We start from the raw sequence: 26,129 nt of genomic DNA, 5'->3' as shown, positions 1-26,129 counted from the left end.
CAAAAATAAAGCAGTAATAAAGCATGCTGCCCTTATACAAAGCTATGGTACTTTTGGAATGCTATGTGCAATTTTGATTCATGGGAGATTCAGGACAGACGAGGTTCAAGACTTCTTCACATGGTTAAACTGTCAAATTCTCTACCACAAGGTGTATTGATGGACACCAACTGAGATGGCTGTACAGGGGATTTGGCAAGTGTATGTAGAATAAGGCTGTCCTTATAAGCATCCTCTATTATGAATCTAAAGACATGGGTGGGCAATTTTGGGATGCTAAGGGCTACATTGCTGCTGCCACCCCATGGATTTTTTCAAGGTGGTAGGCAAAAGAGCTGGTGGTTTGTTCCCAAAATATAGCAACAAGCCACTACTGAGAGGTAAGTAGATCAAAATTAACTTGTTCTCAAGCTGAATTTTACCATGTTATTGCTCTGTAACTCCCATGGAGAGGTAAACAGCTTGAAAATTTAGCTTGAAACAGACCTAGTTACCATTCTCTTTCAGTAAATGGATACTTTTTTGGCCACCATAAATTTCAACAATGGAGAGGAAGGAGCATTAAGCATTAAGCATTAACATGCAGGCTTTTTGCTATCCACCCTTGGTTGTTACTTCAACCATCTGTGCTACATGAACCAGAACGAAACCCCTAAGTTTTGCACCATTATACCATCATGATATAAACATCTCAATTTAAATTTAACCGTGTAAATGTGCCTAATTTCTGTAAACTCTCAGTTTCCCCCCTCCCCCACATTCATGTTTCCGTGGACTTGATCCTTTCCTAACTAGGAAAGCCATAAACATCCTATGTTTTGAAGAAACACACTGTTCCCAATCTTCCTGTGACTGGGTTGAAACCCAGTCAATTGTCAAAACAAGTGGAATTGTACCATTGGCTCAGTCAGCTCCTGGGCTCTTTGCTGGCTTAGCTGCACTTAAACTGGTGAGGCTACATATAGCTCTGGAATCTCTTGCAGGAGAGAAAGGGGAGTGGCAGAGAAAGGTGCACATCTACTAGCAGATGCTATCATAACGGCTGTTGTGTCCTAGAGAGAACAGTGCAAGTCACACAGTCTACTTAGTTCTACCCATCATGGAGACAGTATTACTTTATCTGGTACAAGACTATCTCTGATTTCCAGATAAGTAGGTTGCAAACCCAAGTACTAACCTACCATACCCTTGGTGAGAATTTAAACAATCACCAGTCTGCTCGATCTATCTAATCTTAAAATGATACAACAGGAAAATTATGCAACATGTAAAACCAACTTCGTTAACAAATGATTTTTGAGAGTTGCTCCGGGATTCTCCAGTACAGCATTCCCAGGTGCCTACAGTGATACTTGCTGAAGGTTCCCTAACATGGAGGCTGCAGACACCAGTTTTTTAAAAAGTCCTGATTTTAGTATGCATACATGGATTTGTATGAAATTCTTACTACTTTCTAGCAAATACAAAATTGCTAGAAAGGCTTCCACAAAATTGACCAGATATCTATCCATTCCGAGTTGATCTTTCTATGACGCCCATAGAAATATCGAAGGCCCTGCAAGGTACTCAGTCTATTACATTATAGAAGGTGAGTGTCCATCCTTCCAATTTTGTAATAGCAGCCTTGTTGCTGTCAAAAAGGTGAAGAGAATTAATTTATACTGACTATCTGATCATCTCCATGAAGCAGGTAAAAAATTTAAAAGTATGGGCATCAACAAATATTAACCTATTCCAGTACAAAATGTATTTGTGTAATAACCTGACAAGAAGAGGCAACTCCTGGACGTTACCAAAACATACACTTAGAAGATGCACTTGCTGTAGTGCATCATCTGCAGTTAGGTGAATTAGACAATCCCCTATTTAAGAGACATTGCCTTGCATTGCATAGACCTGAAACAAACATCATTGCTAAGACACACCCTAAGATTCACAGATGCAACAGGTAAACACCAAAGTAGTGATCCACTGATATATTTTGTGGTGGTGTGTACAGCAGTTTCCCAAACTTACATGACAGGTCCAAAAGGGTTTGGGAACCCTGCACTACCTTATTCTGTCATGAGATACAGTTGATAGATTGTCTGGTGTCATTGTTTTCTGCAGGATAAAAATTGAAGAAGAATATGCCAAGAATTTGTCCAAACTATCACAAAACTCCCTGGCTGCCCAGGAAGAAGGGTGAGTCTGTATTCTTGCATTTTGACCACCAGTGAAATCCCATCCTGCTATGAAACTTGCATTTTTGATTAGATGTGGTTACTTCTTCACTGCTTGGTTACTTTGTTTGGAGACTAGCATATGAATGAATATAGGATTAGTTTTCTGTGCAGGGCTGTTCAGTGATTTGAAGTTTCCAGAAAATATGTTTCTGAGAAGTTACAGGTCTGTAAGATAACCATTTCCTTCCACTTGCAAAGGTTAAAGAGGGCACATTGCACATTAAATGCAGTCCAGGCAGTGGAGCTCCCTGATTGGGTGTTTTAAGATCAGCTTGGAGGTCTCGTTTATTGGCGCACCACTTCATAGGAACATAGGCAGCTGCCTTATATTGAGTCAGGCTTTTCATCTATCCACCTATGCAAGGGTGTGAAACCTGGACAGTGAATGAAGCTGACAGGAAGAAAAGGAATGCATTTGAAGCATGGTGATGGAGGAGAGCTTTGCAAATAGCCTGGACCAAGAGAAAGACAAACAAGTGGGTCCTAGATCAAATCAAGCCAAAGCTTTCCCGAGAAGCAAAAATGACAGTACTGAGGCTGTCATTGTTTGCACATATTATGAGAAGGCAAAACGCCCTGGAGAAGACAATCCTGCTAGGGAAAGTTGCAGGCAGAAGAGAAGGAAGGCCAAATAAGAGGTGGCATACAGAAAACCACAGCCTGGAATTTGCAAGAGCTGAGCAGGGCTGTTCTGGATAGGATATTTTGAAGGGCTTTTGTTCTACAGGGTCAGCATAAGTTGGTGATGACCTGACAGCACAAAACAACAAATTGATCCATCAAGACCAGTCAGCAAGAACTGGCAACCACCAACCATGGTCCCAGTGACAGGATATTTTCAGCCCTGCTTGGAGCTGGCAGGGATTGAACCTTGACTTTCTGCATTCAAAACAGGTGCTTTGTCACTGAGCTAGAGTGGCAAAGTTGATGGGTGTTGAGATACAACTTTCTCAGTCATGATCTGTACCCTGGCCCTATCTGTGGCTGCTGTTAAAAGCTCATCTTTTCTCCTTTGCCTTTAAAAGAAACTTTTATTGATAGAAAGTTTTGATAGAAAATATTGATAGAAATTTAATAGAAAGTTTCTTGCAGATGGTTATTTTATCAGTGAATTTTATTGTAACTTGTTTATAACACATGTGATCTTATGGATATTTGTTGAATGGTAATTTTTTATGCTGTAAGCCATATTGGAAAGACGATAGTTTTGAATAGCGGCTAATAAATCGATTAAGTAAGTAGGAAAATTGGGAGTATTTGCTGCCCAGCCATTATCTATAATAACACTACCAGCAATCCTCTCAGCAAAACATACAAAGATGCCCGAGAGGCCTCTGCAATGTCCCAAAAGGCCACTCAGACACATTTTGTGCTGAAAGAAGGGCTACCAGATCTGAAGAAGAACCTTATGCAATACACTTAGTCTGGATAATAGGAGTTTGCCAAAACCTTACATGCCCTTTTGCAGCTTCTTCTTTTCCTTGTGAAAGTCAGTTGTTTTTCTGTCCCTTTTGTTGTGATTTTGAAAATTTTGGAGACATTTCTCAGGTTACAGGGCTTCTCTGCTTGCTTTAAGAGGTGGCTAAGGGGCATGTGCACTATTTTCCCCCAATTTCCTCCCCATGCTATCCTTGTAGCCCCTCCTACTGCTGGAACTTTCTGTAAAGTACCCTACAGACTTCCTCCCTCGTGACTTTCCAGCACTTGCCTGCTCAAGGCCTGAAGGACAAGTGAGGTATTTTTGGCTTTGTTTTGTTGTTATTAAAAGTCCTGTCAACAACAACAAGAGTAACAACGCCCACACTCAGCTTAGGGAATGCTGTAAGGAAGAGGACCTGGCAAACTTCTTTAAACGGCAGCAGCTGAAGAACGATAACCATGGGGAAAGAATATGCACAGAAACCCTAAGATTAAGCACTGGAGCCCTGCACCCTGAGCAACTTTCCAAAATTCTCACCCCTTCCCACAATTTGCAGGTGCAATTCCTTTCTTCTCCTCCCCACAACAGAGTCAAAAAGTAATTGATTAAAAAATTCAGCACAGAGCACCCACCTCCCTGAAGCAAATTGCCCAGGGAGAAGCACTGCCCATTCCAAAAGTAGAGCAAGATGACATTTCTAACCTAGTAGTTACTATTTCTAGCACAAAATGAGGACATTCTGGAAATCTTTGTTTCTGAGGCATTTTCTGCTTTCACCCTGGGAACGAGGTTTGACAGACAGGGCCAGATTAAAGTTATAGTAGTCCCCAAGATTAGCCATCTGTAGTGTGGCCCCAAAACTCTTCTTCCCCCAAAATTACACACAGAATTTCTGTGTATCCACACACACACTCCAGAAAGAGACCTAGATGGACTCAAGTGGTTCAGGAGCCTGTGCCACTGTTTTGCTGCCATAGGAGAATCTGCAAATGCCTCCCATTTTGCAGTGGTTGATCTAGCTAGTTACTGCCTCACAGGATTGTTCTGAGGTAAAAATGTGGAGAGGGGAATCTTTAGTTCCTGGAGGGAAGGCAAAACGTAACTATGATATCAGTTAATTAAATGGATATTAGAAGACATAATTGTTCCAGTTTGCATTGGTAATAAGTATCCCTAATGTGTAAAATGACCACCTGCGAATTATGGTGTTTACATCCATGTATTGTCGAGACAAGATGCATCCAGTAGCCTGCTTGAAAGTTTACCTTATAGAGGGGGGGACCTGAACACTGACACCAGCTCTTCTAACTCACATCGTACATTCCAGATTTGAAAAGCTTCTTCCTGCATTTCAAAGGCTCCATCCATAAGCCTTTGTCCTCTACCTCAAAGAAACTTTATGATCAGCAAAATCAATGAAATCTTGTGCGGCATCTATTCAGATTGTGTGGCAGAAACCTTCGTGGAATACAGCCCACTTCATCAGGAGCAAGGAGTATTAGGGAGAGTTTATACTCTGTGGGTGGGTGTGGGAATTGTAGCAAGTGTTTAATGAAGGCTATTCTTCACTTCCCTCCCCTCTGCCTACTGCATTTCTCTACATTACACAAGCTGAATAGATAACAGATTTGGACTATGCTGCAGCACTGTCAAGTACTCCTGTCCCCCCAAGAAAGATGGATGTAACAGGGATGGACTACTTTGCAGTGCTCCTATTGCCATGCTCAGCCACTGCCCCCACACACGCACACACACAATTTTACATTTTACACGAAACAACTGGAATATGCCTGAGGATTTTAGCTTTATATCTCAGGTTCTGCAAGGGCTAGAAATCTGTCCTTTTTTAATTTGCAAGATGGGACTCTAGGACTTTTTATTTGCAAGATGGGTTGGGCTACAGAAAGGCTGGGCTGAGGGCTACATACCCTGCGACCTTGTGGTTAATCTGACTGTGTTGATAGGGGTTCTGTCAAAACTAAAGATCTGTGCCCCTCTCCCCATGTCAGTGAAGATGATTATCATTCATTGGTTACTATTGCATACTAGTTAAACATAATCTAAACATCATAAGAAAGAAACAAGAAGCTTGAAGAAGCTGTAGTTTCTAGGAGATATCTTCTGATAAAGCAGAACCACCAAGAAAATGTAGGCATTATTAATTGGTAGACTGAATGCAATTAAACAATAAAACACTACAGCACAAAAGGCTAGCATCATTTCAGGTGTAATGAATAAATATTTCTTTCTAGACTCAGAAAGAAAATGTAGTGGAGTAAGATCTGGATTCTAGTCTCCACTCAGCCATGAAGCTTATTGGATAACTTTGGGCTGGTTACTGACTCTCAGCCTAACCTACATTACAAGGTTGTTGTGAGGATTAAATGGAGACAAGGGGGGCATGTAAGCTGCCTTAGGCTCCTTGCAAGAGGAAAAATAGATGGGATATAAATGTAATAATAAGTATTATTGTTCTCACCCATGGCAAAGCCATTATTTGGAGTACTGTGCACCAAAATGCAAGGGAGAATGATTCAGAGGAAGACAAAGAGAGTGCAAAATGCTGTAGGAGCCAAATCAAATGAGGAAAGAGATAAGTGATTCCAAATGAGGAAAGAGATAAGTGGCCACAAGACTAACAACTGATGGGTATTTGTGTCCCCTGTGCAGAGCAGCACTTTGGCGCTTCCAGAGTTCAACAAAAAGCAGGAGCTGGTACAACCTGTACCGCTCAAAGGGGAGTCACCACAATACAGAGATGCTGTGATGGAGCTGCATTCCTGCTCAGTTGTTTTCTGAAATGATTGCGAGCTATGGAGTTGGCATGGCATGCTAAGCCATTGAGAGTGACTTAATAAGTTGGCCAAACTCCCTCTCCGCTGCCTCCCTAGGGTGTCTTATAGACCATCCCCACTAGCCAGGGCTTGTGGTGAGATTTGGAAAAGCCAAATGTTGGCTTAGAATGTTGTCTGAACCTGGACAACATGCTAAGTCATGATCCAGCCAAAATGCTAGAGAGCCCCTTGGCCAGAGCTTTTAGAAAAGGCTGCCACTCTGCCAAGGGGCAGTAGCCGATGGCAGCCAGCAGTGTGTCCAGGCAGCAGTTTTCACAGCTGCTGTTGGTTTCCCCTGTGCTCCTCTCATGCCAGAAACTTGGGCCCGCTGCAGGCCACCCCCAAGCTCCCTTCAGGGCCTGGAGAGTTGGCATCCAGCAGAGGGACCAGCCGCAGCCTCACTTCCTTTAAAGGAGGTGAGACCGCTGGCTGGATACTACCAGTTGTGACAGAGACAGCAACCTGCCACTCAACTTGCCTTCCTTCTACATGCTTTTCCAACACAAATATAATCTGAAGCTTATTTTTATGAATTGAATTGAGAATAATCAGTTATTCTCCATGCTTAAGATGAAATGGGCTCTAGTCCACAAAATCCATGAGAAATTTGTTAGAATTAAATCCAATGTAGCATGAGCAGACACAATGGAACTTGCCTGTTCCATTAACAGCCAAATGGATTCCGGCCATAATATTTAAGCTATGGGGCTTGGTTGTTATTATCATGGATATGGAAGATTCTTATTATCAAATTTCGTGATAAGGCATTTGCAGATTTCTTTTATCCTTTTAATTTGTTTATCTCCTAGAGAAGAGTATCTTAATAGCAGGAATTCATTGTTTATTCATCATTTTCCACTCTGGAGGGCAAGAAGAGTTTTAAATGGCTATGCCTGTATAGAGCAAATAACTTGGTGAAGTGTATTTGACTTCCGCTTGGATGTGCTCAATTCCCAATTGCAAGGGAGATGTAGGTAGAATAATGCTGAGTTAGTGTCTTGTACAAATGTGCTGCCCAGAAAACATTTGTTATGGGATGGATTGAAAATACCATAAATCAATAAATACCAATGCCTTGAAGTCTGTCTAGGCAGATTGAGACAGGAAGATTTGAGTTGAAGGCCAAGTTGGCTTTCTGATACTGCATATTTGCTTTTGAGGTTACTTAGATTTCACATTCCAAAGTTTTGTTTTGTGAATTTAGGAGACAATTATGTGGAAAGAGAGATAGTTTTTGAAATTTATAGCCTGCCTTTCTTGCATAATGGAGTGTAAGGCTATGCATATGGAGCTCCCAAGTGGTCTTCTGTTTGGATACTGACTAGACTCAGGCATCAACTTTAGCAGCATGGCTACATTATGTACCCTCAGACCATGCCTCAGTCGAAGTGTTGTAATAAAGATGTCTCTGAGAGAGAGTCATGATAAGTGCCTATGGAGAGCTTGCTTTATGGTTTCTGTCTCCATGGAAGAAGTACATGATAGCATCCTGCTCTCTACAGCTGAAGCTTTGTTGCTAGGTATAGTTGTCAGCATACCTCACATTTATATAATAAGCACTACAGGCGCAGTGTCTTGGTAACCTTGCTAGCAAACCTGGAACATAGGTGTTGGTGGTGATTTATAGGTGATGGGCCAGGTTGGTAGAAAGTGGCCCGGTATGTCCACAGCCTGCTCATAACAAAAGCCAATTTGGAACCCATGGACTTCCTAGTTCAACCTTACAATATGAACTGTTGCACTAGGCTACACAAACTCTCACAAGATCAGGGACACTTTTGCTTAGAGGATCTGATCAAAGGTCACAAAACCTTTTAATTATCTTTAATAGTCTTGTTTCTTTTCTGTCATCTGAGCAAATTATCTGCTGTTGTGGATTCTTTTCAATTCTTTTCACACTTTCTTCTTTTGTATGTGGTTTTACAAACTAAACAAACACCTGAACCCAAGGCTTCAGCTTTAGCTAAAATTATTAAGCTGCTCTTTCTAGAAAAGGTGTTCAACCCTAAAGGTAATGGGAGCCTGATGGAGAACATCTCTGGAACTAATTACCATTTTATGGTTACTTCACATATTATACTGCACTTCACGGTTAGATGCCCATTTTAGTATTTCCAAAGTATCATTTTCTCCACACAAATAATTGGTTTCAGAAATCATTTGTCTCCTTTTTAGAGTGATTACAGCTACAACTAAGAGCATGAGTAAAACAGTCAGTGGTTTATCTCAAATGAATGGTAATTATAAGCCGAAGCAGCACTAAGGGATTGCAAGAGTAATTTATTAATTCCAGGCTGCCGGAGGCAGGTGCGGTTGGGTGGGGAGAAAAGATGGTATTTCTCCAGAGCTACCCACGATTGTCTCTTTTCCTCAATGTGAATATGAATATGAGCCTGGAGAGAGAAATTACATAAGGCAATGTTAAACATTGTGCTTTGGTTCTGCCCTCTGAGGAGTGCTCAGTCTCATTATATGCTGCATATGGAATGCTGCCACTCATAGACGTACATGTGCTCTTGGAATAATGAGAATCAGATGCTAATGAAGAAGTAAACTTTCCTGCCTTTCAGATATGTTGTATTGTGTGTTTCAGGACACTTGGAGAGTCTTGGTCTCAGCTGAAAAAGAGCCTGGCTGATGAGGCGGAGGTTCATCTCAAGTTTTCCTCCAAGGTAGTTGCCACATTCAAAATGAACCTTTTTTGTGGGACTGAGACTGGCTGGCCGTTTCGCTGAAAACTGGGATATATGGCACATGTTTTTCTATAAAAAGTAATTATACTGATTAGCAGCATTCTTGGTCAGAGGGCTTTCTGGTGCTTAACCTTTTTCTTAATTTGGAAATGCCAGAATTTGCTGCAGCCTTATGTACAGAAAGCAGATGCTTTATCACTGAGGTGTATTAGAAACTTCCTCTGTTCCTAACAGCACACCATTAGCAAACTTTAGGCATGTTCCAGGCAAAGTTAATCATTTTCAGATCCCATTAGTTGCGGTGGGATAGATTCAACCATGTAGTTAACTCTCCCATTGAAATAATTACATTTGAAAGTGCTTATTATTTACCAGACCACTGTTATCAACATTCTTATTGCAAGACTAATAGCATGGAGATAAGCAGAGAAATATATAACACATTGTAGAATTGTCCCTTAATGGCTGTGTACTTTCTGGTAGGAAAAAGTACTTCAAGAAACCATTTTCTTTCTTCATCTGATCAGTGCCATTGTGTCATGTAATGTCTTGGTTTTCTTTGGATAGCACATAAATATGCAACCTCAAATAGTCTGGTATTTAGTGCATGGCTGATATTTAGTGCATGAGCCCTTGATAACTGCATAATGTACATGCTGAGGAAGGATTTCAATTTCTATTCTGCTCAAATCTTCACGAATTGCTTACCTCCATGCTATCACAGCACTCTTTTGAAAGAAAACCACTAATTCAAGTGCCGTCTTTTATTAGTGACAACTGGAAGGATCCCTCACCAGTCATAAGACTGTTAATTCAGTGCGGCAGCTGAATATTTGTACACAGCCTGTGAAAAAATAATTATGAGAGCAGGAAGCAGACAGAATTTTGCTTGGTTGCAACTGTTCCATGCGTTTTACTAAGCCTTAAATGAACATGTACCCTACCTGTGTTTGACTATGGATCCAGTGGGGCAAAAACTTCCTATTTGAAATGTTGAAGTTCTAAGAGCAGTCTGTACCAAAGAGGAGTCAGGATGATAGTTCTCAGACTGTTATTTCCTTGTGTCAAAGTCTGTTCTCTCTTCCTCATTGGTATGACTCATTCAGTTGGGGACAACTGCTCTGAATCATCTGCTCTTTTCTTCCTACCTGCTTTGCAAGGGGCAGTTTTCTGGCACTTATATGATTCCACCTGCAGTCCAAAACACACCTGACAGGGTAATTCATAGACAAATTCCAAAACTTTTTTCTTTGTTTTAAATAGATGAGGTTGTGATAAGAACTATAATTTTGATTGGAAAACTGTTGCTGGGAAGAAGGTACTCAATATCATACCTTCACTGTTTTCTGGATTGAAATTCACCCCCAGCTTCTCATGCATACACATACAATGCTGCTAGTCCTACTGGAGGGAAGTAAGGACTTAACTTTCAGGAGGAGATTTCAGTCAAAAAAATGGCATTTGGGAGGAGTCAAAATATGTCCTAGTCCCCCTATCCCATACTACTCCAATCCAAATCAGAGATATCCCCCTCAACTACTTTAAAGCAAGAAAAGGAGGGAAATTCATGGATCTCTTGCATAACACTTTGAAGAATTAGAGCCCAAACAGATGTATCGCAATCTGCATTGAGATTATAATTATATAATTATATAAATAATTATAAACAATGCAGCTGTTATATTTGTCATGTATATAATGTTATATGTGTATTGTTTTAACTTTTTGTTATTTGTTTTTATTGTCATGATTGCAAAGCATTTATAGAGTCTGATAGGACTATTATAGTGGTCCAGTAAAATATTCCTTCAAAAAGTTTCTTTTGTTCTTTATTTCAGCTCCAGGCTGAGGTGGAGAAGCCCCTACTGAACTTCAGAGAAAACTTCAAGAAAGACATGAAGAAGTATGACCATCACATTGCTGATTTGAGAAAACAGCTGGTTAGTCGGTATGCTGCTGTAGAAAAGGTAAGCCTTTCCAAGTGGAATCCAGTTGAGGGTTAGGGTTAGCTTGTGGTGTGCCTTCAGAAAGATACAGTAAGCCACTCCCCTTTCTTCCAGATGAATGTTGAAGAAACAAAACAGCTGGTCCATTCAGCAACATTTTAGTGCACCCTACATAAAACCCAAATGGCTGACTTCTGAGATTAGGGTGGTGTAGACCTCTGCAACATTCTTTCAGACATAGAGAGTAATTTGGTCTAGCATTCCTAATTATTTAGTAACGATGCTGTCTGAAGAGCACCTCTCCTCTCCTCTGTAGTGCTAGAACTATGAAACAAGGAAGAACTTGTGCCTCACAGTTCATGCAGCTGGAGTGAGACCCTGATCAGGGCGTATGTTCCGTACTGCTGGGATTTATCCTGTGAGCAAATCCATTTTAGGGAAAGAAAGTGGCAAATCGGTATTCCCTTTCCATGGAGGAATTAACGGTAATTGGTTTGTTTCAAGGCCCGGAAAGCATTATCAGAGAGGCAAAAGGATTTAGAGATGAAAACACAGCAGTTGGAAATAAAACTCAGCAACAAGACAGAAGAGGAAATTAAGAAAGCCAGGCGGAAGTCTACTCAAGCTGGTGAGTATCTGGGGATTAATGTGGTAGAATGACAGGGAATGATGGTGTAAAAAGAAATGTGGATGGAATGGAAGAGCCATTTTGTAGAAAAGTATCAATATTGATTTGTTAATTCAATGAATCTTAACATTAGGCATTTATTAGGATTTGCATTTTACCTGATACTTAATATTCTAATTAGATGGCGAATATCTACCATAATCGTTCCAGTGTTCAGCTACTATGGGTTGGTTCCTGGAATTGGCTTCTTTTTTGCCATAAAGAATTAATGTTATTTTTTCATACTCTCATCTTTAAGACACATGTAGATAAATTAAGGTAGCATGGCTAGCAATATAGATCTCCAGAAAGTAGAAAGGGCCTGGCATGTGTCTAACATGTAAAATTGACAACACTCTTTGAAGATCATCAGGCAATTCAGCAATATGACTTTCTGGGATATTATGGATACCCTTGGGCCATTTCCTTTCTGTTTCCATGTATTCATTTTAGATATGTGACAAGGAGAGAGTAAAGTGGAGTTGGCTTTTCCGTTTTGTAATTCCATGTGTTTGTATTTCATAAAATACATATTGTTTGATTTGTACACTAGATGGCAGAAGAGATATCCAAGACACTTTTGCAGTATTTGTTTCTTGACATCTCTGTGTCACTGCTGATAAAAGTGGAAAGGTTACCAGTTGCTTCTTTCTTACTGAGTTTGGATTAGTTACACTAAGAAATCTCTGTGGATTTTTTGCATCGAGACACGGTGCCTGTAGAAACTTGCAGGTCACTGCACTTTCGCTTCTCGGTATCCCTTTTGAAGGATCTTCAAGTAATTATTCACTTTGCTTCCTTTTTGGTGTGTTGCAGGAGATGATCTCATGCGCTGTGTGGATCTGTATAATCAGGCTCAGTCAAAATGGTTTGAGGAAATGGTGACCACCTCTCTGGTATGCCATCTTGGATCTCTCCATGTACTATTTGCAAAGCAATGTTTTTCCCCTGAGTTGAACAAAGAGTGGCCCTTTATCAGCTTTAGTTTGAAAGTTAGTAAATGTTTAAACCGTTCATGAAGAATACAGTGAGGGAAGGGCCAGTGCTATAGCTTTCCTCATCTCTCACAATAGGGCTGGGGAGCGGCAGTCTAACAACTCCTGGGTGGCCACCAGTTGCTAACCCGTGTTCTCCTAGTTAGCATTCCTAGCTATTTGATGGAGAATTGTAATGCAATATAGCTTAGAACCATAAGCTGTGCCTTTATAGCTGCCAGTATCTGGGCTATAGCAAAAAAAAAAAAAGCCAGTCTCCTTATTCTTCCAGCCCTGACATACTTGAATCTTGTCCCAAGGCTCTCCATCCTCATTGTCCATGGTCTCAGGGTTACATCCTCAATCTGTTGCTTTACAAATCTCTTCTGCTTCTTGGAGAATAAAAGTACATTCTATAAAGTGATAGGGCTGCCACTGGAAATAGAAACTCCCTACATAATATATGAGGTGTGACACAAAAATAACCGGATTAGTAATAAAAATACTTATTGATGAATTATAGCATTCTGAACATGGTCACCTTCTATATATACTTCCCCTCCCGATCTCTACACCGCTCTGTACTTATTTTCCATTGATTGAAACGGTGCTGGAAGTCTTCTTGCGTGAGGCTGTTTAACAGGCTTGCTGTTTTTGTCTTCACTTCATCCATCGATGCAAAATGTGTTCCCTTCAGGTCACTTTTGATTTTCAGGAACAAGTAGAAATCATAGCGAGTTTAAATCTGGTGAATAAGGAGGATGATCGAGGACAGGAATGTTTTTTCCACTCAAAAACTGCTTTATGGAAAAAGCATTGTGTGCAGGAGTACAATGCTGATTCACTGTTCGATTTCCCGCTCCCCAACAATATCCTGGCAACATGTATAGCGAGTGTAGTTCAAATACTGGCCGGGCTATTCATAGGATATACAGTGGTACCTTGGCTCACGAACTTAATCCGTTCCAGGACTTTGGTCGTGACCCAAATTGGTCATGAGTCAAGTTAAATTTCCCCATAAGGTTCAATGTAAATAAGGTTAATCTGTTCTGCAACTATTTTTTTTTAATCAGAAAAATGTGAAGCAAAGTGACAAAGAACAACAAAGATCACAGCTATCCCCCCCCCCCCCCACCAACCCTGAGCACGAGTGCGGCCATGTCCCCACCCCCCAGCATGATCATGCCCATCATCCGTGCACACTCCCGTCACCCCGTCGTGCTGGGGGGGAGGAAGAGACGGAAGCGAATGCGGGTGCACTGGAGAGAGATGGGTGTGAGGGGGGAGATGGCCAAGAGCGTGGTTGTGCTCATGCAGGAAAGATGGGCGCAATCACGGGCACACTCCTGCAGGAAAGACAGGCTCCTCCCCCACCCCACCCCACCCCAGCATGACCATGGCCATCTCCCCACTCGGGATGGGGAGATGAGGCGATCGCAGTCACCACCCAATGTGGAGTTCGCAACCTGAGTCAAACTTTTTATAAAATTTTTGTTTACAACTCGATTTGGTCATGAACTGAGGCATTCGTGAGCTGAGGTACCACTGTACCTAGCCAGTCAGCGGTTTGAGAGGGCATGTAGGAGGACATATAATTCTATGACATACGTCTAGCTGACCTCCAGATGATTTTCCAGGAAAGCCCTAAGCACAATCCGGTTATTTCTGTGTCGCATCTCATATATGCCATTATGCTGCATGGTCGGTGTGATCAACAGAACCTTATCAAAATGTTGTAAGTTGTATTATGTGTCATAAAAGATGAAAGCTTGACAGCTGCTATTCTGGGTGGCAACCTGATGCTTCTTAGAGCAGGTAGTTCCACCTTTGGAAGGAACATTTCTAGGAAGCACAAGTTCTGCTGGAAGATATTTATCCTTGAAATCTTAAAAAGCACACTATTTTCCCAGTAGTATTTTATTTTCCCTGTAGTATTTTCCTGTGATTTGGCAGGAAATAGCCTGTTGACTTTTTTTTTCAGTCATGTGGCCCAAGCTTATTGGAACTAGTATGCTTTTTGGCAAAAGGATAAAAAAGGATTGGCATCTTCAATTATTTATGGGAGGATCTGAGGTCTCATGCAGGGGCCTTAGGGGGCAGGGTAGAAAAGTGAGCAATGTGCTAAATGAATTTGAACCCACATGCAAAGTGTGATGTGCTGGAGAATATGAGAGAGACTGGCTTTAATAGTACAATTTCTAAGAGGACTAGAAGTTTACCTATCTGTCATAGGTGGGATAAAAGTCTAATACACTAAATGTCATGTATTATGTATATTACATAGTAAATCTACCTGGCTCTTCCCAAAGCTTTGCTCTGTTATCTCTTAGAAACTTACTAAAGAAATGTGTGAAACTTTCCTGAAGTCCAGCTATTTTTCTAGGCAGCATGGGCCCACAGGAACATATAGGGATGTTATGGGATATAATGTTTATACTGCTCTCCTTATGTGATATGGAACCAATGCAGCAACAGTCTTGAAATCAATTTACATGGGGCCAACAGTGGAAACTATCTAGGTGTTACTTTAAAAAATCACTTTTTGTAAAATTGTATTTGTCTGTTTGCTTTTTATTATTATTATTTTTATTGTTATTCTGTTTTTATACTGCCGCGTGGGCAAAGCTGTCTGGGCAGTTTACACAGCCTATAAAAAGATGATAAAATACAGTAAAATATTATAAAATTACAAAAAATATTAAAAAGTTTAAGACAGCTAAAAACAGATACTAAAACAGACAATGACAAGGAATAACAAAAGAGACATAATACTTATGTCATAGTATTACTCCTGCTGTCCATCTTTTGCAAAATCTACCCACTCTCTATTGGTTTTTCTTTATTTGGCTGCACTGGGAGCTGAGTAATTCTCCCTATGGCAATTCTATCTCTCTCACTGTCCAACAGATTATAAACTGGCCCTGATATGGGTGAAAGAGGTAAGCACCTTCCTTAAACTCCCAGTTATCAAGTTTAACTTATGCAGTACAAAAGTACAAGAGTTTTCCTGGTCCTGTTTGTTTATTCAGCAATGCAGTAGCCCCCAGATACTAAGAAATACTACCTGGATCCCACAATGCAGCCCCACTTCTCATGTGTTGCTTTAGGCATAGCATCTTAATCTCTGTCCAGTAACAGTGCTGCTTGTCTATTCCCTTTCAGGAACTTGAAAGACTAGAGGTGGAGAGAGTGGAGATGATTCGGCAGCATCTCTGTCAATATACACAGCTGAGGCACGAGACAGACATGTTCAACCAAAGTGTGAGTGTGCTTACGCTGTATTCCTTTAAGAAGCATAACAACAGCACGTGAACCTAAACCTTAGAGCCGTGCTGAGTCCACACAGTTCAGCTGTCTAGCATGGACGGCGGCACAAACATCTGAGATGGCTTGGAAAATCAAAGGGCCCCATAGAACATACCATCCTACTTAATGTCAGTGGCCTGCTGCAAAACATCTACTGAAGTGGCACTAGTCATAGCTCAAGGCCGGAAAAGCAAGCCTATATTGCAAGCATGTTAACATTTGCAGTGTTACTACGTCCATAGAGTTAGAAAAGAGGAAATGTATCTGGAAGAACTGGGGAAAGCAGATAAGATGATGGTTTACTTTTCCTAGGAGGTCTTATGAGGCATTCACTTGTGACTTAAAAATCATACTGCTGCTGTTTTTTTGGACTTTTACAGACAGTAGAACCCGTGGATCAGTTGCTTCAGAAAGTGGATCCAGCCAAAGACAGGGAACTGTGGGTAAAAGAACACAAAACTGGCAATATCAGACCTGTGGATATGGAGATATAGACTGCTATTCCTGGCTGTACATGGTGGGCTCCTTGGCACAGCCAAGTTCGAGGGAGTTCTGTGACGCCTCCAGAGAAGAGGGGCAGGAGAGACATTCCGCTGTCAGCTTCCTTATATATTTATTATTGCCTGTAGAAACACTTTCTGTCATGTTCGATCATTATTTCACTTCCTATTGTGCTATGCCTTAAACATCCAACATTCCAGGGTTGAGAAGCCGCTCTTTTTCCTTCCTTGCAAAACAGGCACGCAGCAGCCAAGTCTGCACAGCTCTTGTGATTTACTGCTGGGCCTGTTTTCTGGTACAAAGAGAGTTTTGCTATTCTGTGATTAACTATTTTGTGCTCCTCCCCTTGCATGATGCTTGGTTTTGTACAGTAACAGTTCAGTTACGACAAGCCTCTGCCAAACACATGGACTGGTGAATCTGAATGTGATTCAGGAAGCGGGGAGATCCTCCTGGATGCTGCCACTTCACCAGGTGGGAGTGGGGAGCGGGCTGCAAAAACAACTCCCACCTGCCCTTGCCCTTCATGAAATGAAGCTCAGAAGGCAAACCTACCTCACAGGAGCGTTGTGAGGATAGCCGTAAAACCTGCATAAAACTAGTTTGAGTAATGAGCCTTGGCTCCCATAACTGCAAACACGATTGTGAGTCTGTGGTGTAAAGAAGGACAACGAGGTTGTGAGTAAGGAGGCAGTAAACCCAAAGGATGCCTGGGTTGGCCATCTTGCACACTCCCTCTCAGGTGCTCACTGGCTTCAGTCCTCAGGCCACTTACTCGCACAGTCCTGTGACTTATGCAGGGAGTATTCTAAAAAATTGCAGCCATTGTCCTGTGGCAGAACAGTGGTGCCCTGCTGAACAGAGATGACGGCCGCTCTTGTTGGGACCATGGCTTGCCGCGCATACTTTGCAAAGAACCTTTGAAGGCTTCCCTTGGAAGACTAACCTAGTCCAGGTGAGCTAAAGCAGTGTGTACTCTCCACCAAATAACTTAGCATTTATAGGCTACAGAGGGCAGGGCTTTCTAGCCAGTGAGTTGCCCGAAACGTAGATGCATCTAATGATCTTCCCTCATCTTTCAAAGATCAGCACACTTGAGACTGCAGCAAAATCCAAGTGCAGCCCAGTTTGTGGGCAAGACGCAACATGCCATTGGCTCTTGCACTTCTTTGGCAACAGTTTTAAAGTGCTGTGGTTTTTGAGCTCCCTCGGCAGCCATTTTAAAGAGTGTTTCATTTTACAACAGCCTTCAGCCCATGCTCAGTACTTACAGAAGACTGTGCAGCTCTCCGCGTGGGGTGGTGGCCAGAAATCGCCCCAGGAGAGTCAGAGTGACTGAGTCCAGCCAAAGATGCAGTGTAGAGCTAGTTGTTTTCGGCTGTTTCACTGAATTTAAGAGGGGCCTGCAAGGCCTAAGCAATGGATCTTGAGCTCCCACATGTTGAGAGCTGTTGGAGGAGAACCACTGCGTTCTTTGTCCCCACCCCTCCTTTCTTCATTTGTCTTAGTCTTGCCTTGGTGTTTATATAAAGCAAATATTTACTGTGACTTATCAGATTCTTTTCATTTTTTGTATTGCCAAGTGTTTTGTTTGATCAGCTGTCTGAAGCAAATGTGAGGCGTAAATAGCCCTTTATTTCTTGTATTTTCTGAATTCTTTTTCTGCAGTGCATTCATCAATAGTATGACTGGATTTCTCAACATCACCCTATTGGTCATAACCTTTTCCACTGCCAAAGTAGTGCTTTTGGTTTAATTTTTGACTGAGGATAAGTGTGGCAGGTACAATTTACGGGGGGAAAAGGGGAGAGGGCAGAGGTCCCTTCTGCTCGCTTTCTTGATACTTGCACCAAAGGAAGTCATCCCGACAAGCTCTTCCAATTAGTTTTAACACTAGCTTTAACTCATTTGAGTTTTCTTATCTGCCATTCCTTTTACTACAAATGCTTTTTTTTACTTCTGTTGTCATCTCAGGTTTATAATAAGAAACATACTTCATTTTTTCCAAGAATCTGACCATCAAGCTTGCAAAAAGTACAATTTATCCTGTTGGTACGTCTGGGAAAATTGTGACTTGGGTAGGTAACAGCATTAAGGAGACTGTAAAGGCATCCATTCAATTCCTTTTCCTGTTTCTCAACTGGAATCACATTCCCATATTCTGTGCCACCTTCATTCTCCAGTGCATCCTTTAGTAGCTTTCCTTTAATGGCAAGGCCTTTCCTGACTTTTCTGCATGTCACAGTTTAGCAATCTATGCCTCCCCAGATGATATAGGCCTTACTTTCTAATTCATTTTCCTTCATTTGTCTTCTAAGTTTCAACCAACATAAGTGCAACTGCTAGCGCAAATTGCCAAAAATGTTACACCATCCCCTCCCAAATTATATCTTAGAACTATCCTCTAAGTATAACACTCAATGGTGCCTGACTGCTTTTGTTTTCCCGTGGCTGCTGATTTCTCCTTTTTTTATATGTCGATCCACAGCTATTATCCTCCTTGTGGTTGGCATGTTTTTCACATTTTCGCTCAGCAAGAGCTCCAGAGAATAGCAGCACCACAATGACCTCTGCTCTACCATTCTCACATTGAGAAGCCACTTGATTAAAAGTTCCCACAAATACTGCTATAGGTCTCTCCTGTGACAACCTCTGCCAGGGCACGACAGAATCTGCAATATGATCTGACAATTTTCTCACTATCTTAATCTGCCTTTCCTGTTTCAGCTCTAAGCGCCCTTTCATTTAAGTCATGATTATAATTTTAATGCTTTCTGTGTGTCTGGTGAGATAGCTCCGGGTATCAGTGGCAGGAGACAGAGATATCTCTGCCTTCATATTACTGATAACAGGTATGGTTTGAAATCCATTCATTCCTCTTCTGTTCCCAAGCCCCACTCCAAAGATTAGCTTAGGCCCATCAGGGAAGTATACAGTAATTCTATATGCATTCTGTGGAGGTGTCCTTGTTTCATCTTTGTTCTGGATTGGTGCATCCCTTTCCGTTATCCTCTTGAAATACATTCAGCTCTTAGATGGTATGACTCAGTTCTATCAGGTTCAAACCACCAATGCAGCCCTCTAGCAACCTTTTTAATTTCTTCTCCTTGATACTAAGGATCAAAGTAAGCGCATCACAGTAACTTTTCCTTGCCTGCTGCATGTAAATTTTGAATGAACAAAAAGCTGGCCTTCCCGGCAGCCCCCCATTAGTATTGCCCTGCTCTGCAAAACCAGAATCCACCCACAATTGTCTTTCATGATAAAAGAAACTTCCTCAGGGAAAGCAGTCACGGAACTAAACCTAACATGTAGTTTCACCATGACTAGATCATCTTTTAGGCATACTTATATATTCCTACTTTAGCCTTTTCTCAGGAACCTTCTCCTGTTGACTTGCTTTGTGAGTTCTGTTTTGTCCTAGTAAAGTGTCCATATCTAAACTTATCTGGCTCCAGAAGTTAGAATAACAAGTGCTATACAATTTTTTTCTTAAAAACTTGTGGCAATCAGCATGCCAATGGGGGCTCTTTCTCTGTACTTGAAGTTCAAAACCTACTTACCTTTTCAATTTGGCCCCTTCAACAGCTGTTCCCATTGCAAGGGTTTTGTTCATGGATTTTATTGCTTTTCCAGCGTCAGTTATTCTTACATTCCTGCCATTACTTTCTTAAGTATTAAAAAAGACATCTGCAGTACGGCTTAATGATTATGGGGTGGTTTGTAATTGCTGTTCATGCTCCTTGCTTTAGAGAATTTTATATCAATTCATATTTAACTTGGATTTTAATTAGATTAGCCAGACACTAACAGCCAGGTTTTGTTAAATCTGGTTTCTAGTTCCTCCGTCTCTTTGTCATTTTACACAGCACTCATTCCTTAAATGCATTGATTTGTTCTTCTTTCTGGTTCCACAAGGAAGATTTTTATTGTTTTGTGAAGATTTACTTCTTAACCTCTCCAGTTTATATTCTTAGAAAAGACAAGTTGTAGGAAAAAGTTATCCAGAGAGAGGTAAGCACATTTTGATGACTTACAGTAATTGTCTGTAATATGACAGATACCTGGAACCAAAACTTTGGATTGTATTACAGTGCAGTTCCATGCAAATCGCTGATGAGTTAAATTATGGATCCGTACGTGTGTCAAATGCTCCCTGCTCAGCATTCCCTCCCATCTACCCATCTTCATTTCCCATTTTCTCCATCATCGATGAGTTTCCCGTGCTTACTGAGCATGGCCAGTCCTCACTGGGCTCGTTTGGGTTTCCTTCCCCAGACCCTGAGGATGTACTTTTGCAACCCTTGAAGTTCGCCCAGGCCTAGGATCTGGTCCACATGTGCGTGGGTGGAGCCGTTCGAGCTGCATCCGCGCCAGCTCTCAAAGCAGTGGGAGCCCTGTCAGTATGGGAAGGTGCCATGCACAGAGCAGTGCTTGCCCTTTACTGGGGCTCTTCTGGGGCTCTTGTCTGTCTGTGTTGGCCTCTTTGGCACCGGCTAGCACATCAAGCTCCTCTACTGTGCCTTGTCTTAATGGGACCTGTCAAGGAGAACTCCAGTCCTGATTTTCAGGAGCAGGCAGTAGTTCAGGCTCTTCCATGTGCTATACACCAACCAGAGCTTGGTCATGTCTCACATAACCTCCACTCTGCCCCCTGAGATCCGTATATGCCAGTCTTAATTGTAGGCATACACAAGACTGTTATTGTCACCCTAAGATGATTTTATAATGAGTGGGTTGGACTAAATGAAGGCCCATTAGTCCATTGTTGAATCAGAGTCCAGGAATTTGTTTTTACACTCTGAATATTTTTCCCTAGATTCTTTCGCATTCTTACTCTTTTAGGCAGGCTATGAATAAACCTAAGCACAGTGCTTGTCTTCCATGCCAGGCATCCTTGTGTAGCTACCTACTGCTGCTATACATTAAGCCCGCCACTTTCTTTTCCACTGGGGACTCCCTTAAAGTATTCCTAAAGTCTCCTTGGCTTTATTCCAGGGCACACCAGATTTGTTTGCCATCTGCACATTTTCCTGAGACCTGCTCTGCCCTTTTAGAGTGCAGTCCTGCGGGTTTCTTCAGAAGCAAGTCCTGCTCCAAGAAGTGGGGCTTACACTCCAGTTCATGAGTACAGGATGGCAGCCTGAACAGCTGAAAAAAGCACTCCATGCTTTTCATAAGTGCAAAGCCTCCCAAACAAGGCCTGCTAAATTCCTGAGGTGACACCCACTGCTTCAATGGCAATGGGAGATTCTAAGCATTCAGGGCCTTTTCATATGATTCCAGGGCTCCTACTTCCCTGCAGCAGTGAAGAAACCATGGGGAAATTCTGACATTCTTCCAATGCACCTGTTCATCTGTCATTTACTACTTTCTTCATGCAGCCAAGTCTTTTGCCAGCTATCCAACATCTGTAGAGTGTGAATTGAGAAGGGAAGGCAAATTTCTTGCTATTTTCTCTCAAAGGCAATGCAAACTTTTTCAGACTTTCTTGACATTGCTACTGAAACTGCCATCTGACAATGTGTGCCATGATTAGCCAGGCTCTGAAGTGAGAACAGCATGGAAGGGCAATCATAGGGATGGCTGTGAGCATAGCAGAGCTTGCAGCAATTGTCTTCTTTAAAAGTGGAGCATGACCATTGTGTAGAAGGCCGTAGAATGATGATACAAGAGCTGGGGAACAGCTAACAGGCAACCATTTTGAAGGGATCAGAGGGCCAAAATGAAGGACTGTTCCATTCGCCCGTGCAGTCACTTCTCAAGAAACGTTTGGAGCTCATATGGCTTAAAGAAAGAAAAGGATTTGGCAAATTCCTATGTGACTCATGGTGATTGGCACTGTTAGATACACACTCTCTTGTTCAGCACCAGGATAGATTTCTTATTTTGGTATATGGAAGCCATTGACCAAGGATGGATCCATATTATTTGCCTCGTTTTGTTCCCATTTCCTCCTATAGGTCCAAGAGCAGACACTCAGGATACTGATCATTGTTCTAAACTTGCTTAAGAGGTGATGATATAAGGCCTGCTATTGGTTCCCTCCCCCATTTGCTTACAAATCGATTCAGCCAAAAAATGGATTTTGGAGAGCGAAATTCTGCATGGGCTGTTAATGTACTGTGCAGGAAGTGTAGCTTATAGGCAGGACTTCCAGGAGCAGCTGGACCTGAGACCTGCAGAAAGCTACTTATGTGAGGGAGCCTGGTGGTGGAATCAGAATTACAACCCTGGGGTACCCAGGGAGGGGAAATGACTGTTAGATTGGCATAAATCTGTAGTGCAGATTTGGCCTTGATATCGAAGCGTCGGTGCTGGCATATAATATGGATAAGGCTATGTGAATAGTGTAAATAGCTAAATTCCTTGCAGTCCAATAGTTTTAGCTCAGCTTCTGTCCAGCAACAGGCATCCATGCAGTGGTTCCATGTACTCAGAGCTGACTGGTGCTTGGCCAGAGAGCAGCCAAGAGTGATTGCAGATGGCGTTCTTGTTGAAAGGAGCTGGATAACTAGCTGACGTATTTTGGAAATTTCCCTTTGAGTATGTGGAGAGCCCAGAGGCAGAAATAGCCCTTGAGGTCAGCTCATATAGTCCACAAGACCCAATAACTAGGGTGTGTGAGAGTGGACTTTAACACTCAGCGGCACAGCATGCAGTTGTCAGATTCTCCAGCAGTCGGACTAGCACTCAGATGTGGTATTAGCTACGCAGAGTGCCAGAAGGTGGCACCAACACGCATCACATACTGCTGATCTTGCATGAATTTTCCTTGCTTCACTTCTCTGTGAATCTCCCTTGCGTTTCATCAAAGCCAATCAGCCAAAGTATTTGTAGCCCTAACGGGTGTGTAAAATCTTCTGCCGTGGTGCTTTGAGAGTCTTCTGCTATCATTCCCTGAGGAGAAAGGATATAGTTCTTTGGTTCTCAAACTGCCATAAAACAAGACCCCAAAAGGCTCTCCCATATGCAGAGGACCTAGCTCTTGGGACAAGCTTTTTTGAGGCAGTGACGTTTCCTGGTTAGGAAACTATATAACTATTGCTATATGCCTCAGAATACACCATGGAGGCCTGATTCAGATGACAAACCACTTTTTGCATGCTTGCAAAGGTAGTTTCTTCCTCCTGCTGCTGCAGGATACTTCCAACTTTATCTGGTCAGACATGGATGTTCATGTCTCGGTTTGTTTAGGAATGTCAAGGGGTGATACACAACAGCTTACAGTGCAATCCAGAAACCGTGCTATTGATTTCAGCAAGATGGTGATCTCACCAATGCTGTCTAGGTCTTTATTCCTTCCTGAGTCTTTACAGTATCAAATGTTGTGCAAGCCTAGCCAGATACCCTCATTCTAGTATTTGCACCATATGAAAAACAGTGTAATGAATTTTTGGTGGTGATGGTGGTGTGGAGGAATCAGGGACATAGAGAATTGGAAATTTAGAGAAACCATATAAAAATCAGAATAAAATGAGGTCAAACTGCTTCTTCTGTGGATTAGACACGGATTGGTTTTCACACTAAAGTTCAAATGCCAGGGGATTTTGGGTACCAATGCCAAAATAATCTCTCAGAGTGCAATCCTGTGCTTGACTGCCAGGGGTTCCATTGTTTTCAGCCAGATGTGCACCCTGGGAAGTATGTGTAGGATTGTAGCCTTAGAGGAATACCACTCCAGATCATTAGATTTTGCATTTCTGAGATCAGAATCCACTGTGTGGATTTTTAGAATTTAGAATTATAGGATTTTTATATAAGATTTTTTATAAATTCAATACTAGTAGAATATCATATACCAGCCCATCAGAAAATGTGTAGAATCTTTCTTTTGCCTTTAAACCTTGGCAAGTTTATATCTGTGCACTTCCTTCCATGAGAGTATTGCTGAAAGAGGTGCTCTTTACAGTCAATCAGATCAAACATGGCAGCATTAGAGCAACACAGGTGTGCTCCTCGAATGAACCTGTTACTTTGTCTTCCAAGTGATGCTCATGGAGGGTGCTTTGAATGTGAACCGTGAATGTGTTGTGAACATTTTGGTTCTTCAGGATTTATAGAACGTGACACCAGTCATGCTATTCTCTCAGTATTCTTAGATCTTTGGATCCTAGTGCACATTCAATAATGTTAGCAGAGTATCTTCAGAGGTTGACTGCCTAGTTGCAGTTCTTTTTGGCATGCCTGTGCAATAGCCTGACTGTCTATTGCACAAAAGCGACTGTGGCTGCAATCTAGTGCATTTAAGTGAATTTAATTCCCGCTGTAGTCAGTGGAACTTGCAGCCCATGCCTGTTTACCCAGAAGTCCCACTGAGTTCGAAGCAACTCATGCCCAATTAAGTATGTTTAGGATTGCGACTGTGTGGATTATGCTTGAATTCTTGCAACTAGAGTCTTCTGTATCTTTCCAAAATTGCTCCACACTAGAATTTCTGCTACCTGGTCCTTAGTCGCACATCTTTCTGAGTTATCTGAACTTGCTGTGTGTCTCCTATGTTAGAACAACCTTCTGAAAACAACATTCCTTTTTATCCCAGCTTGTTTTCCCATACATTCTAAACTACTCACAGACTATAGAGGTAAAGAAATACAATTGTATTCATTTTCATGATCCAAGAAAAAAAATTGAAACTGCATGATAGATTTGGAGGGAAAATCTGGCCAACAACTAGCAATCCTCCAAAGCAGTTTTTTAAAATGGCATTGCCTATCTGATCTTTTTAGCCTGTACCTTTTACTAAACACTTTCTAAATTTTTACAGTAAAATGTGTCTTCTGCCAGCAGTAATGGCTTTGAACTTTTTAATACTTTGCAGCAAATTTTTGACTGATTAGACATTTAAAAACCTAATTCTACTGTAAGCTCTGTGTATGAATAACAGCAGTGAGCCTTTAATCATTGTGAAAACTATTAATATGGCCTTTTTTGGTTTGTTTGTTTGTTTGTTTGTTCTTTTTGTTCCCATGCAATTGTATGACTAAAACACTGCAGCTGAAGAGGTAAATGCTCATTAAGATTTAAGGGCCATGTTGTCAGTTCAGGTATGTTTCTTAAATGTTAATGTCAATGGAGTTGCACTGATATACCCCAGCTAAAGATCTAGCCCTTAAATGTTGAAGGTATTTGCTATACAACTTTTCCATCTTATGTACAAACATTTCCATAAATTTGTATTTTCCTCTATTTTAGCAAGTTTGTATTATGCACTTGAAAAGCTTTGTTTCATCTCATGTAAAATAAACTGTACAGTCCATTAAATGCTGTGGTATGGAACTGGTCTTGTTACTAATACGCAATGGATTTCTATGACTGTTTCACAAAGTAAAATTCACTCACATAGTCTGTACATCAGTGCATAGAAAAGCCTTATTCTGAATCCAGATATCCTTACAAAGAGGCAGTATTTTGCATTAATAGGTGGCATCCTACTCAACCCCTTTGTCAGCAGGGGGCGTGTTCAGTGGGGCACAACTGCTAAGGCAAATTACATTATGCTCGAGCAAACCACTCCAGCGCCATGCTGTAGCATCAGCTGGAGCACCAGTTATGGAGTTAGT

The 26,129-nt window shown here is 41.6% G+C and overlaps 1 protein-coding gene across 19 annotated transcripts in view; it reads left to right on the top strand.

The window, feature by feature from the left end:
* GAS7 (growth arrest specific 7) overlaps window positions 1–25,830 on the top strand; it is a 155,161-nt gene extending 129,331 nt beyond the window's left edge. For 18 of the 19 annotated variants that reach the window (XM_044453829.1, XM_044453823.1, XM_044453821.1 and 15 more), the window contains 7 exons: window positions 2,110–2,184; window positions 9,073–9,151; window positions 11,011–11,139; window positions 11,623–11,746; window positions 12,602–12,681; window positions 15,922–16,020; window positions 16,446–25,830. In XM_044453829.1, coding sequence (XP_044309764.1) covers window positions 2,110–2,184; window positions 9,073–9,151; window positions 11,011–11,139; window positions 11,623–11,746; window positions 12,602–12,681; window positions 15,922–16,020; window positions 16,446–16,559 — 700 coding nt within the window. In that variant the 3' untranslated portion in view covers window positions 16,560–25,830. Of the gene's footprint in view, window positions 1–2,109; window positions 2,185–9,072; window positions 9,152–11,010; window positions 11,140–11,622; window positions 11,747–12,601; window positions 13,726–15,921; window positions 16,021–16,445 lie in introns of those variants that run through there. The other variant, XM_044453822.1, reaches the window with a different exon arrangement.
* The last annotated feature ends 299 nt before the right edge of the window (window positions 25,831–26,129 follow it).

The sequence above is a fragment of the Varanus komodoensis genome, unplaced genomic scaffold (genome assembly GCF_004798865.1).
Source record: "Varanus komodoensis strain SLA01 unplaced genomic scaffold, ASM479886v1 scaffold7_1, whole genome shotgun sequence".
Lineage (NCBI taxonomy): Eukaryota > Metazoa > Chordata > Lepidosauria > Squamata > Varanidae > Varanus > Varanus komodoensis.
This window is presented reverse-complemented; position numbering and strand designations above follow the sequence as displayed.